Source organism: Phocoena sinus, chromosome 6, assembly GCF_008692025.1.
Source record: "Phocoena sinus isolate mPhoSin1 chromosome 6, mPhoSin1.pri, whole genome shotgun sequence".
Taxonomy (NCBI): Eukaryota; Metazoa; Chordata; class Mammalia; order Artiodactyla; family Phocoenidae; genus Phocoena; species Phocoena sinus.
In genome coordinates this window covers 32,031,707-32,044,253 of record NC_045768.1, presented here as the reverse complement: position 1 = coordinate 32,044,253, position 12,547 = coordinate 32,031,707, and the positions used below count along the sequence as shown (strand labels likewise).

General features: G+C 37.9%; 1 protein-coding gene across 3 annotated transcripts in view; it reads left to right on the top strand.

Moving 5' to 3' along the window:
* The window catches only part of INVS (inversin), a 139,088-nt gene that overhangs the window by 3,350 nt on the left and 123,191 nt on the right, over nt 1-12,547 (top strand). For all 3 annotated transcript variants that reach the window (XM_032634576.1, XM_032634572.1, XM_032634574.1), the window contains exon 3: nt 10,206-10,372. In XM_032634576.1, the coding sequence (XP_032490467.1) occupies nt 10,206-10,372 (167 nt within the window). The remainder of the gene's footprint in view (nt 1-10,205; nt 10,373-12,547) is intronic.

Sequence of the window (12,547 nt, the reverse complement as noted above, 5' to 3'; positions counted from 1 at the left end):
ATTGTTTATATTTGGTTTCAGGACTTGGACAAGAAAGAAGTTAAGTCCTGAAACTTAAAAATACAGGTTAAGATGAGATGAAAAGTACTTGAGAAATATCTGTGTTTGGCATTGAATCTGGATGTGTACTTTAAGGTGCTAAGAGAATTAATTCATCTTTGTAACAGCAGAGATCTGGAATGAGATATTGGCTAGTGAGCTATAACATTTAATATATACCCAAAGTATTAATGTTTACAAATAATTTAAATTTTAACGATTTAAAAAAATGTTTAACATCTTTATTGGAGTGTAATTGGTTTACAACGGTGTGTTAGTTTCTGCTAATGATTTAAAATTGATTCAGTGTTCTCCTTATCATTGATTCAATTGATTGATTGTGTTCAATTAAATTGATTGTGTTCACCCTATCTTGTAGTGAGAGAAAGGTCCAATATGGAGGCTCTAGAAGAACTTTCTAGAGAAGTTCTAGAGAATAAAGTGAATAGGAGAAAGACAGTGGGTAAGAATATTCCAGAATTGTAAAAATCACAAATCCACATGTTTACAAGTCATTAGTCCCAAAGAAAAGAAATAAAATAAAAATTTCTGTTATTTGTAATCTCTATACATACCAGTGTCTAGGGACATTATGATTGACAACCTGGGCTTTAAAATCAAGTCAACACTACTTGAACTTCCATACCTATTCTTTCAGAATTTATTTTCGCCCTACATTTCCAGTTTCTCCAGGAACTACCCATGCACCCTAACTGCTGGCTAGGCTTTCTATTCCTCAGTATGCCATGAATTTTGTCTTTAGTTTTCTCTATACATCTGTCCCTTCTCCCCTTTTCTACCTTCTACCCCCTTACCTTCTTCTCTACTAAACAAACTCCAATTCATCTTCAAAGACAAAATTCTTTTACCACATTCTCTGTAAAGATTTCTCTTCTCTATCAGAGATGTGATCCTCACATTACCTCAGCTACCTACATTCAGTTACTGCTTGGAATTTGACATCTTCAACCACCTCTGAATCACTCATTCAACCATCCACCATTCAACTAAAACTCTGTTAGTTCCAGCTCATTTGCTAATGAGAACAGTAGTTTTTCAATGTCACTGAGACCCCCTATCCATTATCTTCTCTACTTTCGACCATCAGTCTCCTTCTGTCTTTACTTTCGTCCCTATTCAGTCCTGATTCCATGGTCTATTACTAAAATCCTTCCCTTGGAAAAACTCCCTTTTCTTCTCACCTGTTACACCTGGCTGTTGCAATCCCAGCTCTGGATGGACCTAATCCATCTACCTCTGCCAAGCCCTGAACAATTTAACCTGTCTGGAAGATTTGTAACCCCCTAAATTTAAGACTACTCATTTCATAAAGGCACTCAACAGTCTCTGCTCATCATACTACAGTTCTCCATAATTACTGTTCCACACCTTCTCACTCTACCAGAACTCTGCCGCTTCTCCCTCCCTGCCTTCTCTGCTAATGCTTTATGCTTCTTACCAAAAATGAAAACACTAAATAGGAACTCCCTCATCTTTCAGCCTGATATCTACAAATCAACCTACAGCTACACCCGTCTTCTTCTCTCTCCCTGCTAAAACAGAGCAAATATCCCTTTCTGTCAAAGAGTTTTTCCACACATACTCTGTATTATATTGCTTCCTATCTTCTCAGGGATCTTGTTCCATTTTCTTTAAACCTCTGATTACTATATCATCAACCCTTTCTTCTATATTCTTTTATCAACATTTAAACATGCTCTATTGTCTCCATTATTTAAAAATCCCTTCTCTGTTCCTTCATCCCCCTCAAGGTATTACCATATCTCTCAACTTTCCTTTGTGTAAGTGTACCAGTGCATGGGCTAAACTGCTATAACAGTGACTTAAATAAGATAGAGGTATGTTTCATTCTCATAACAGTACAAAGGTAAGTGGGCAGCCTAGGGTGGATAAACATCTCTGCTTCATAAAATCGTCCAGGGATGCTGCTAGGGCTTAGCTTTGCCATTCTCAACATGTGGCTTCCATCTCTGGGTCAAAGGCAGATTCTTCCACTGTAGTCACAGCCCAGCCAGCAGGAAGCGGGAAGGAGAGAGTGCAGAATAGCAATTTGTCATTCTGGAAATGGGTGGACTTAGAGCCACACCTAGGACAAAAGAGGCTAAAAAAAAATCTCTCTCCCTGGATGGCATCATGCCCAGCTAAAACGCAGGGTGTTCAGTTCCCAAAAAGAAGAATGAGAGAATGGATATGGGGACAATTATCACCCTCTGTCACCAAAACCAAGCTTCTTGAGCCACCTGCACTCATTATCCCCACTTATTTATCTCAATCCATATTTTTCTGAAAGAAAATAAAACATGCTTTCTTATTTTGAAATATACATATAGTGAAGTCCATAGAACATAAATGTTCAGTTTAACAAATAAATATAAGTCAAACATCCATGTAATCATCACTAGGTCAAAGAACAGAACAGTGTTCCCCCAGAAACCCCACTGCATCCTTCCCTCCCCTTTGGACTAATTTGCTGTCTTGACGTTTACAGTAATAATTATATTGTAGTTTTACCACCTAGTTATATATCTTAAACACTATAGTTTAGCTTTGCCTTTTCTGGACTTTTTTGGCTAAATGTTCCACGTTTACTTGTACTAAAAATTGTGTACTCAGTTATGTCACTTTCATGTTCAAAACTCTTTAATTGCTTCCCATTGTACCTGGAATAAAATTTGAAAGTGTACCTGTACCTCTTTCCCTCTCCAACCTCATATTTCACCACTCTCTTCCTAGAAAAACCTGCTTTATTTTCATTTCCCAAATCTGTAAGCCCTTTTCCATCTCAGGGCTTTTGCCTGAAATACTATTCTCCCCATTCTCTGTCTGACTGACCCTTACTCATTCTTCATATCTCAGCATTAAGATCACTTATTCAAAGAGGCCTGCTCTGCCCATCCATTCTCAGTGAAATCTGTTCATCGTGTCCTGTCTTGGAACTCTGCAGTTTTCCTTCACAGAATTTATCTCAGATTGTAATTCTGTGTGTATATGTATGACTATTTTAATGTCTCTCTCCTCTGTAAGCTAAGAGCCTCCATGAGTATAGACTAGGTCTGTTTAGTTCATCATTATATACACAAAATCCAGCACAGTGCTTGGCACATAGTAGCCACATGGGAAATATTTGTTGAAGGAGTAAATAAATACTATAATCATTCTTTAAGCATCTTTCCTCCCAAGAAGTCTATAATCATCTAGAGGGCTGAGATTAAATCTGAATTGAGTTGAATTGAACTGAGAGACAAGTTAGGACTAAATTCCATTGGAAAAAAAATTTATTTAAGTCAGAATTCCTCAAGAAAACATATCTTGTAAAATAAATCTTTTATTATTTTAACATGAAATATAATCTTCAAAGGGAACAAAGTGTGCAGTATGTTGTAAATTCAAAACACTTATACAGGCTCAATCATATAAATTAATGTGTTACATAATAAAACTTGAAATATTCCTATAATTTTCTATCCCCAAAGAAAAAATTCCTTAGAAACAAAGAAGCAATCATGATGTGAAACGAGTACAGAGCTGATAAATGTATTTATAAATTGGTCCCCTATGTTTTCTGTCATCTTGTCTAAGGAACCCCTTATTCATTAACTGACTTTGAGCTGTAACACCGTTCACCTTTTAAGAATTCTGCCATTTTTGTCTTCCGTGCAAAGACAATAATACCTTTGCTCTGTGGTATTTCCTAACATTTGTATATTCCTATCAAATAATGTGGTTTTTTTTAGTATTAAGATACATCTTAAATTTCAGTGCATCTTGTACCTTCTTTTATATAGCACGAGAGTGCCTATCTCTAAATATATGCTATTTCTCTTTTCTAAACTAGTCACATAGTACTACAAATGAGATATATTTTTTCTTCAATCTTTGCTCACCAATTGCTCAGTGAATTCATTCACTTTAGCATTTTCTGTTTTCCCTTCTCCGTTTCCATGGAGAAGGATGTCGTGATGTGTTTGACTCCATGGAAACAGATGAGCATCTCTTTCTACATACACAACTAATTAAATCGAACACTTTCTGTGCTGCCCATTGTTCAGGAGGAGGAGTGAAGAGGCTTTCCCTGAATGAGACATCATTTTAGTAGCAATTCTTAGTGTTTAGTGTAATACGATGGATTAATGTTTTAACATAACTCATTACATCCTAGATTCAGATGAATTAGGGCTCAGTCCTGGACCCTAAAAACATAAACATACATAGTAAAATCCTTACATGCTATGACTATCATTTATACATAAGTAGATTTTTCTTGTAATATCCATCTCAAGTAATTTAATTGAATACCAGAGACATCGTTGATAATATATTCTAGTAGATTCACTTTAATACTATACAATGTAATATAGTAGAAAGGTTATAGATTTAGAGTCAGATAAACCTGAGCCTTGAATTCTGGCTTTGTCATTTATCAGTTATATTACCTTGGCTTGAACCACTTAATCTTTTTGAGCCCTCAGTTTCCTCATCTGTAAACTATAGATTATAATACTGTGCCTGTGGGACAGTTAAATTAGATAATGACTGTAAAACATCTAGCATCACACCTGACACATTGTAGACAATAAATAGAACCTTATTACTATTATTGTATCAGGCTGGATTTCCTGTAAAAGAATCCAATCTTACATAGTTTCAGAAATGTCTCAAAATGAAAAAGCTCTAAATGCTAAGAAAAAAAATGATGCTGCTTTCTTTGTGAAAACCAAACAAAATAACTTGTAAATGTTCACTGTGTAATGATGGTTCCTGGCATTACTGCTAACAGTGTTTGGGGCATTTGCAGTGGTGAAGTGACCAAGCAGCACCATTTCTGATTCTACTACAACTTTTGTTGGCCTGTCCATGTTCTACACTAATATAAATCTCTCTGAATCATGGTCTCTCTTTGTTTATAACATCTCCCAACACAGTAGCTGGGTGTGGCAAGGAGCCTCATAAGTGGTAGAGCAGTGACATTATTTCAGGTTCCTTCTTCCTTTACTTCAACCCTGTCACTGAGGGTTAGGGTCATTGAATGTTTTATAAATGCTTGCTTATATACATGTATTTACAAATATACTTACATGCATATGCATCCATACTAATAGCAATAAAATGAGCCAACATTCATAAAGTTATGTTATATAAGCACTGTGTTAAGCATTTTGTAACTTATGAACTCATTTAATAGCAAGACACCACAAAGAGTTTGGGGTACTCTCATTTCCCTCATTTCATAGGTCAGGAAACTGAGATGCAGACAGATTAAGTAACTTGTCTAATAAGTAACAGAACTGAGATTGAAGCCTGCAAGACTGATTGTAAAGCCTGTGCTTTTAACTACTAACATATGGGACCTCCATGTGTGGGTGGATATGTCTAGTATACATGCACATTCGTATGTATGAGTACATAGAGAATGAGAAAGACAAGAGAGATGATTAGGTCTAAACCTTGACAGATGAAATTCATGGTTATCTAGTTGGAACTTTTCTGAATTTTTTTTGTGCTATGAGCCCTTTTGGCAATCTGGTGAACTTCATGGACCCCTTCTCAGAAATATATATTTTAAGAGCTTAAATATAATATAATAAGAATCCAAAGAAAATCAGCTGTATTGAAATACAGTTATCAAAGTATTTTCAAATTATGATGTAGCAATATACTTGCAATCATTTTTTTAACGCAGTAAATAGCAAGATCTAGTGGCAGATCTAACAACTATGATAATTTCAAAGTAGCAATGAGTGTAAATGATATTTAAGATACCTCAACAATGATAGATGTGTAAAAATATTTTCTAAAATCTCAAGTACCCTCAAAATATAATATGTCCCATGTTATTATTATTATTCTCATTTTAAATTAGGACACTGAGACTCAGAAGTTAAGCAGTTTAGTTGCATAGTTAATAACTGCAAGGTTGAAACTCAAACCAAGTCATTGGATTATGTATCCTATCTTCTTTCCATTGTTCACGTGTTGCCTCTATTACAATAAGCAGATATTTTTAAATGACCACAGATGATGGTGACAATATGAAAGGTGTGAAGTAAGAAGTAGATGAAAACAGATAAATGCATCTTTGATGCCACACAAAGGTAACATTTTAGAACAAATAAATAAGATATCAGTAGAGAATGCTGGATTTACTTGTGTTGGACAGTATGGCACCATAGCTATTGTGTAGAGTGTCACAACTCTCACTACAAGTGACAGTTATTTCCTCTAACTGCTAGAGCTGGAGCTCTGGTTTCTACACATACATACAGAGACTCTTCTGCTTCAACTAGCCTTAAAATAACCAAATGCAGCAGAGCAATCATGGTTCCACCTCAGCTTTCTGATCTATGTTCAGACTGAGCACAAGCAGAATGCCAACCCCCGTTGGTCATGGATTAGAGGCTACCTCCACAGTTGCCAGAATAATTAAAACAACACAGCACACTAGCCAGCTGCATCCTATATTAGCTGTTCCTGACAGGAATGCAAATTTAAATGCACTGCCATCCAGTGAATATTAGTTTACATCATAAGCCCCACATGTGTATAACATGTTGCAGTTACCAGACACAAATGATAAATCATTTAATTCATTCATCAAAATAAGCTATGGTGGAGACTGGACAGGTATTGGCTGAATGTTGTTAACTGTGGAAATGAAGGAAGGGAGTAGGGTAGCTAGATAAAGAAGCAGGCCTTTCTCAGTTACTCTCGTTCAGGAAGCTCAGAACTTAATGGGACACTCACCACTCAGAAACTAGCCATAGAACCACTATCCCCCTAAAAGCAACTCAAAACAGGACCCAGGTGAGAGTAAGTGCTGCTTTTTCTAATTATGACTAGGGGATACATGCTTTCAGCTACCTCAGATGCAGAAATTTTCCTTATAGGCACAACATATTGGATGGTGGTGACATAACCCAATTAAATCTGCTGGGAAGTATAAATACCCGTTACACAAAAGCAAAGTATGTCAGGGATTGAAGAGAAGGCTTGAAGTTTCCCTGTATCTTACAGCCGACTTGGTAAGAGTGGAGCAACCGGTGTCTGGGGAGGTAGAGTGACCTATTACCCCTGTGGTTCTGACTCCACTTTGGCCCTGAGAAACCTAATCAGTTAGGATTGTCCCAATGTGTGATGATTGCCTCCATTTATCATATTTGTTCTTGTGACCACAGGTCCTAAATCCTCACCTTTACTCAAGCCTCCAAGGAAGAATCTCACTGGATTTAACACTTCTTAAATGTTTTTAATAGCCCATTTTAATGTGTATGTAGCGGAGTGTTCTGTAACAGCTTTATTGAGATTCACCATACCAACATACCATACAATTCACCAGTTTAAAGTGTGCAACTTAGTAGTTGTTGTATATTCACAGAGTTGTGTTGTACAAACATCACCATAATTGATTTTATTTCATTAGCCCCCCAAAAAACCCTGTACCCTTCAGCTATGACCCCTCAAACACTCCTCTTTTCTCCCTACCCCTGACCCTATGCAAGCACTAGATATAAAATTCTGGGTTGACAGTTCTTCCCCCTCCCCCCAACACTTGAAAAATGTTGTGCTATTGCCTTATGGCCTCCATAGTTTCTTATGAGAAATACACTGTAATTTGAATTTAGTTTCTAGAAATTTGATTTTGATTGACTCAGTATGGATTTCTTTGGGTTTATTTTGTTTGAGCTTTGTTCAACTTCTTAAATTTGTAGCTTTGTGTCTTTCACCAAATGTGGGACATTTCTAACCATTATTCCTTCAAATATGTTTTCAGCCCTTCATTCTTTTTCCTCTCTTTCTGGGACTCTGATGATATAAATGGTAGAAACTTTGTTATTATCCCACAGAGCCCTGAGACTCTGTTGATTCTTTTTGTTTCTATCTTTTCTATCAGTTGTTCAGACTGAATAATTTCTATTGGTCTGTCATCAAGTTCAGTGATTCTTTCCTGTGTCATTTCCATTACGCTATTGTGCCTATTAGGTGAGATTTTTATTTTGGTTATTTTATTTGGTTTTTTTTTTTTTTTTTTGGCTGCATTGGGTCTTTTGCTGTGTGCAGGCTTAGTTACAGCAAGTGGGGGCTACTCTTCATTGCGGTGCATGAGCTTCTTATTGCAGTGGCTTCTCTTGTTGTGGAGCACGGGCTCTGGGCATGTGGGTTTCAGCAGTTGTGGTGCACAGGCTCAGTAGTTGCAGTGTTCAGGCTCCGTAGTTGTGGCTCATGGGCTCTAGAGCACAGGCTCAGTAGTTGTGGCATATGGGCTTAGTTGTTCCGCATCATGTGGGATCTTCCCGGACCAGGGCTTGAACCTGTGTCTCCTGCATTGGCAGGCAGATTCTTAACCACTGTGCTACCAGGGAAGTCTGGTTTTTTACTTATTTTTAAACATTTATTATTCTAAATTTTTCACTGGGTTCATCTTTATATTTTCTCTCTTTGCTGAGACTTTGGATTTTTCCATTTGTTTCAAGAGCATTCATAGTTGCTCGTCAGAGCATTTTTATGACCATTGCTTTAAAATCTTTGTCAGGTAATTCTAATATCTGTATCATCACAGTTTTGGTGCCTGCTGATTGTGTTTTCTTGTTTAATATTTTCCTGGTGTTTGGTTTGTCTAGTAATTTTGGATTATATCTTGGACATTTTGTGTATTATCTTATGAGACTCTGGATCTTACTTTAAATCTATTTTAGTACACTGACAATCTGTTTAGGTTTAGAATGAACATTTTGGTCCAATTTTGTAGACTGTGGTTCAAATGTCAAGTTAGCTTTGAGAGCTCTTGTGAGTTATTTTCTGGTCTGCCCCATTTTTGTGCTACCCAGGCCAATTTAGAACCTAGGAAGTATCCCACCAAGAGTACCATTCTCAAAGCTTTTGCTATTTTGACTCTGGTCAGTTTCACATATGGGCTGCTCAGTTATCCATGGCATCATGCACTGATTTAAAGAATTGCTTTCTCTAGCTTCCTCCTCTCCATTATCTTTCCCCACTCTCTAGTTGGGAAGGGGTAAGATACCACCTTGTTGCCATCCTTTGCCTAATTCAGGGCACAATGCTTCATAGGGCTCCTCCCCACAGTCTCTGCAATATCCATTGGAGAGGAAAAGGGAGGTACAATTTGTTTTGTTGTATGTGCTTTTTATTTTTCTTTTTTCTTTTTTTTTTTTTTGCAGTATATGGGCCTCTTACTGTTGTGGCCTCTCCCGTTTGCGGAGCACAGGCTCCAGACACGCGGGCTCAACGGCCATGGCTCACGGGCCCAGCCGCTCCGCAGCATGTGGGATCCTCCCAGACCGGGGCACGAACCCATGTCCCCTGCATCGTCAGGCAGACTCTCAACCACTGCGCCACCAGGGAAGCCCTGTTGTATGTGCTTTGAGTAGCAGAAGTATAGTCAAAAGAGTTCACTCCTGCAGAGCTACTCCCTTCCCAGTATTTTGACTGGAGAGAGCAGGCTTCTTGGGGAATTTTGTGTATGTGCCCACTGGTATTTCTGATGAGCTACTTTAGCACCCAGGCTGGCTTTATATAGGAGGCAAAAAATAAATAAATAAATAAATCAGGGAACGCAATACCAGGTTGTTCCTGAAGTTTCAAAGTTCCCTAAGCAATTTGCCTTCTTTTCACCACCTTTCATTTATTTTGCCTGGGGTGTTTAGTTTTAAGTAGCAGGAGGATCATGATAGTATGCATTTGCTCCACATTGTCTAAAACAGGAAGCCAACCATGATTCATTTTTGTAGATCTCAAAAACATACCACAATGCCTAGTGTATGATCTACACTAAGTATTTTTTCACAAAAGGAGTAAGGGAGGAAAAAAATAACCTCACATCTCAAAATGTTAATTTAGTATGACAGAGTTGTTAAGAACATACCCTTTAAAGTCAACAATCAGTTTGAATTTTAGCTTCACCACCTACTGTTATTGTAATGTGTACAGGTTACCTAACTTCTCTAAGTCTCAGTTTCCTATACTATAGGGACAGTAATATCTATCTCATAGGGTGAGTAAAAATGACATAATATATTTAATGCATTTACCACAGTACTTGATAAGAAACAACTAGTAAATATAGTTCATAGTTATATTAGTAATAGAAACAATAATTATCAAATATCACTATCTGTTTCTTATCCTCCTAGGAAATTCTGCCGTTAAAGACAAAGAAGATCAATTTGGGAGAACACCACTTATGTATTGTGTGTTGGCTGACAGACTGGATTGTGCAGATACTCTCCTGAAGGCAGGAGCAGATGTTAATAAAACTGACCATAGCCAGAGAACAGCCCTCCATCTTGCAGCTCAAAAGGTGAGAAGTAAAACTACCGTGAAGAGTAAACCTTTTCTGTGGTATTTGTTAATTGATTAATGGAACTGTGAGATGGACAGATGGTAAAGAACTCACAAGTATATAACTCGTAGTTTCGTATGTTTTCTCTAAAAACTGTAATCTTTAAACTGCAGAGAGTAAGCACAGATAACCATCAGTGGCTGCTTTCACTTATCCAGGTTCCTCCAGCGATGAAATTTATTTTCTGATCCAAAGTTAAGTTGGGAAAAAGGAAATAAAATTATATGTATTAATATGATTAAACTGTATTACAAATCAATTTATGCATGAGAAAAGGCAAAGAAAAAAGAAAACCACCACACACTAGATTGTCAGCAGTGGTTGGATTTGGGAATTTGCTGGCGATCCAGTGGCTAGGACTCCACGCTTCCATTGCAGGGGGCATGGGTTTGATCCCTGGTTGGGGAACTAAGGTCCTGCAAGCTGTGCAGTACAGCCAAAATATATATATATGAAATGTGTATATATGTCAATAGTGGTTGAGTTTAAATATTGGGAATATATATGAATTTTGGTACTTTTCATTGTTTAAAATGTTTTCCTTAATGTGTGTTACTTTTACAATAAAAAGTTGTAGTTGGGGCTTCCCTGGTGGCGCTGTGGTTGAGAGTCCTGCCGATGCAGGGGACACGGGTTCGTGCCCCGGTCCGGGAGGATCCCACGTGCCGCGGAGCGGTTGGGCCCGTGAGCCATGGCCGCTGAACCTGCGCGTCCGGAGCCTGTGCTCCGCAACGGGAGAGGCCACAACAGTGAGAGGCCCGCGTACCGCAAAAAAAAAAAAGTTGTAGTTGCCCATAAAGTATGTGGCATTAGGGAGCATAAAAGAAATTTATTTTCTTTTTTTTTAATGTATTTATTTATTTATGACTGTGTTGGGTCTTCGTTTGTGTGCATGGGCTTTCTCTAGTTGTGGCAAGCGGGGGCCACCCTTCATCGCGGTGCGCAGGCCTCTCACTATCGCGGCCTCTGTTGTTGCGGAGCACAGGCTTCAGATGCGCAGGCTCAGTAAATGTGGCTCAAGGGCCCAGTTGCTCCGCGGCATGTGGGATCTTCCCAGACCAGGGCTCGAACCCGTGTCCCCTGCATTGGCAGGCAGATTCTGAACCACTGCGCCACCAGGGGAGCCCAAGAAATTTATTTTCTGAAATGTATTTTCAAATTTTTAAAAATCTGAATCTCTATTGCTAGTATAAATGATTTCAGGTTTTTAAAGGCTTGTTAAGAGCTCAGTTTTTTAGGATTAAACATAACAAAAAACAATAAAATGGGAAGCTTCTAAATTTATTTGAAAACTTATTTATCTGAAAATGATTTTTCTCACCATAAAATTTTGGTCTAGGGCTTCCCTGGTGGCGCAGTGGTTGAGAGTCCACCTGCCGATGCAGGGGACACGGGTTCGTGCCCCGGTCTGGGAAGATCCCACATGCCATGGAGCGGCTAGGCCCGTGAGCCATGGCCGCTAAGCCTGTGCGTCCGGAGCCTGTGTTCTGCAACGGGAGAGGCCACAACAGTGAGAGGCCCACGTACCGCAAAAAAAAACAAAACAAAACAAAAATTTTGGTCTATAAAATATATTTCCAGTGCCTGATATTTTTCTCTTTGTTATTTTAGACTTATGTATTTTGGGAATAAAAAGCAATGAAAATTAGTTAGATACAGCAGAAACTATTAGAGTTATTTCCCATTAAAAAATGTGAACCAGATATAGCTGATTAATTGAGGGGTTAGAAAAATACCTTTTCATTAGTTGAAAGCATAAAAAGAGACTGACATTAAGATATACTTCTGAATATGCTAGTTATATGCTCTTATCAGTTAGGTCTGTCAGATTATTTCCAAAGTTATTGCTCTTGAATTTGCTTTTCATTACAGTAATTTTTTTTTAAAATCTCTCATTTTCAATCTCAGTTTTAACTACTGCTCAGGTATTTATAACCTTTCACCTAGGCTTGTCAGCTGTTAAAATTATTTACTAAGGAAGTGTAACTCCATTTAACATGTTATCATAAAAAAGTAAACGTTTCAGATTGGGAATAGCCCCACTACTAAGAATTTGACACACTTTAGATTTTTTCATTGTGATTCACTTAGGTTTAAAACTCAACTTTAAAAATGTAAGTTGGGGGAAACTAA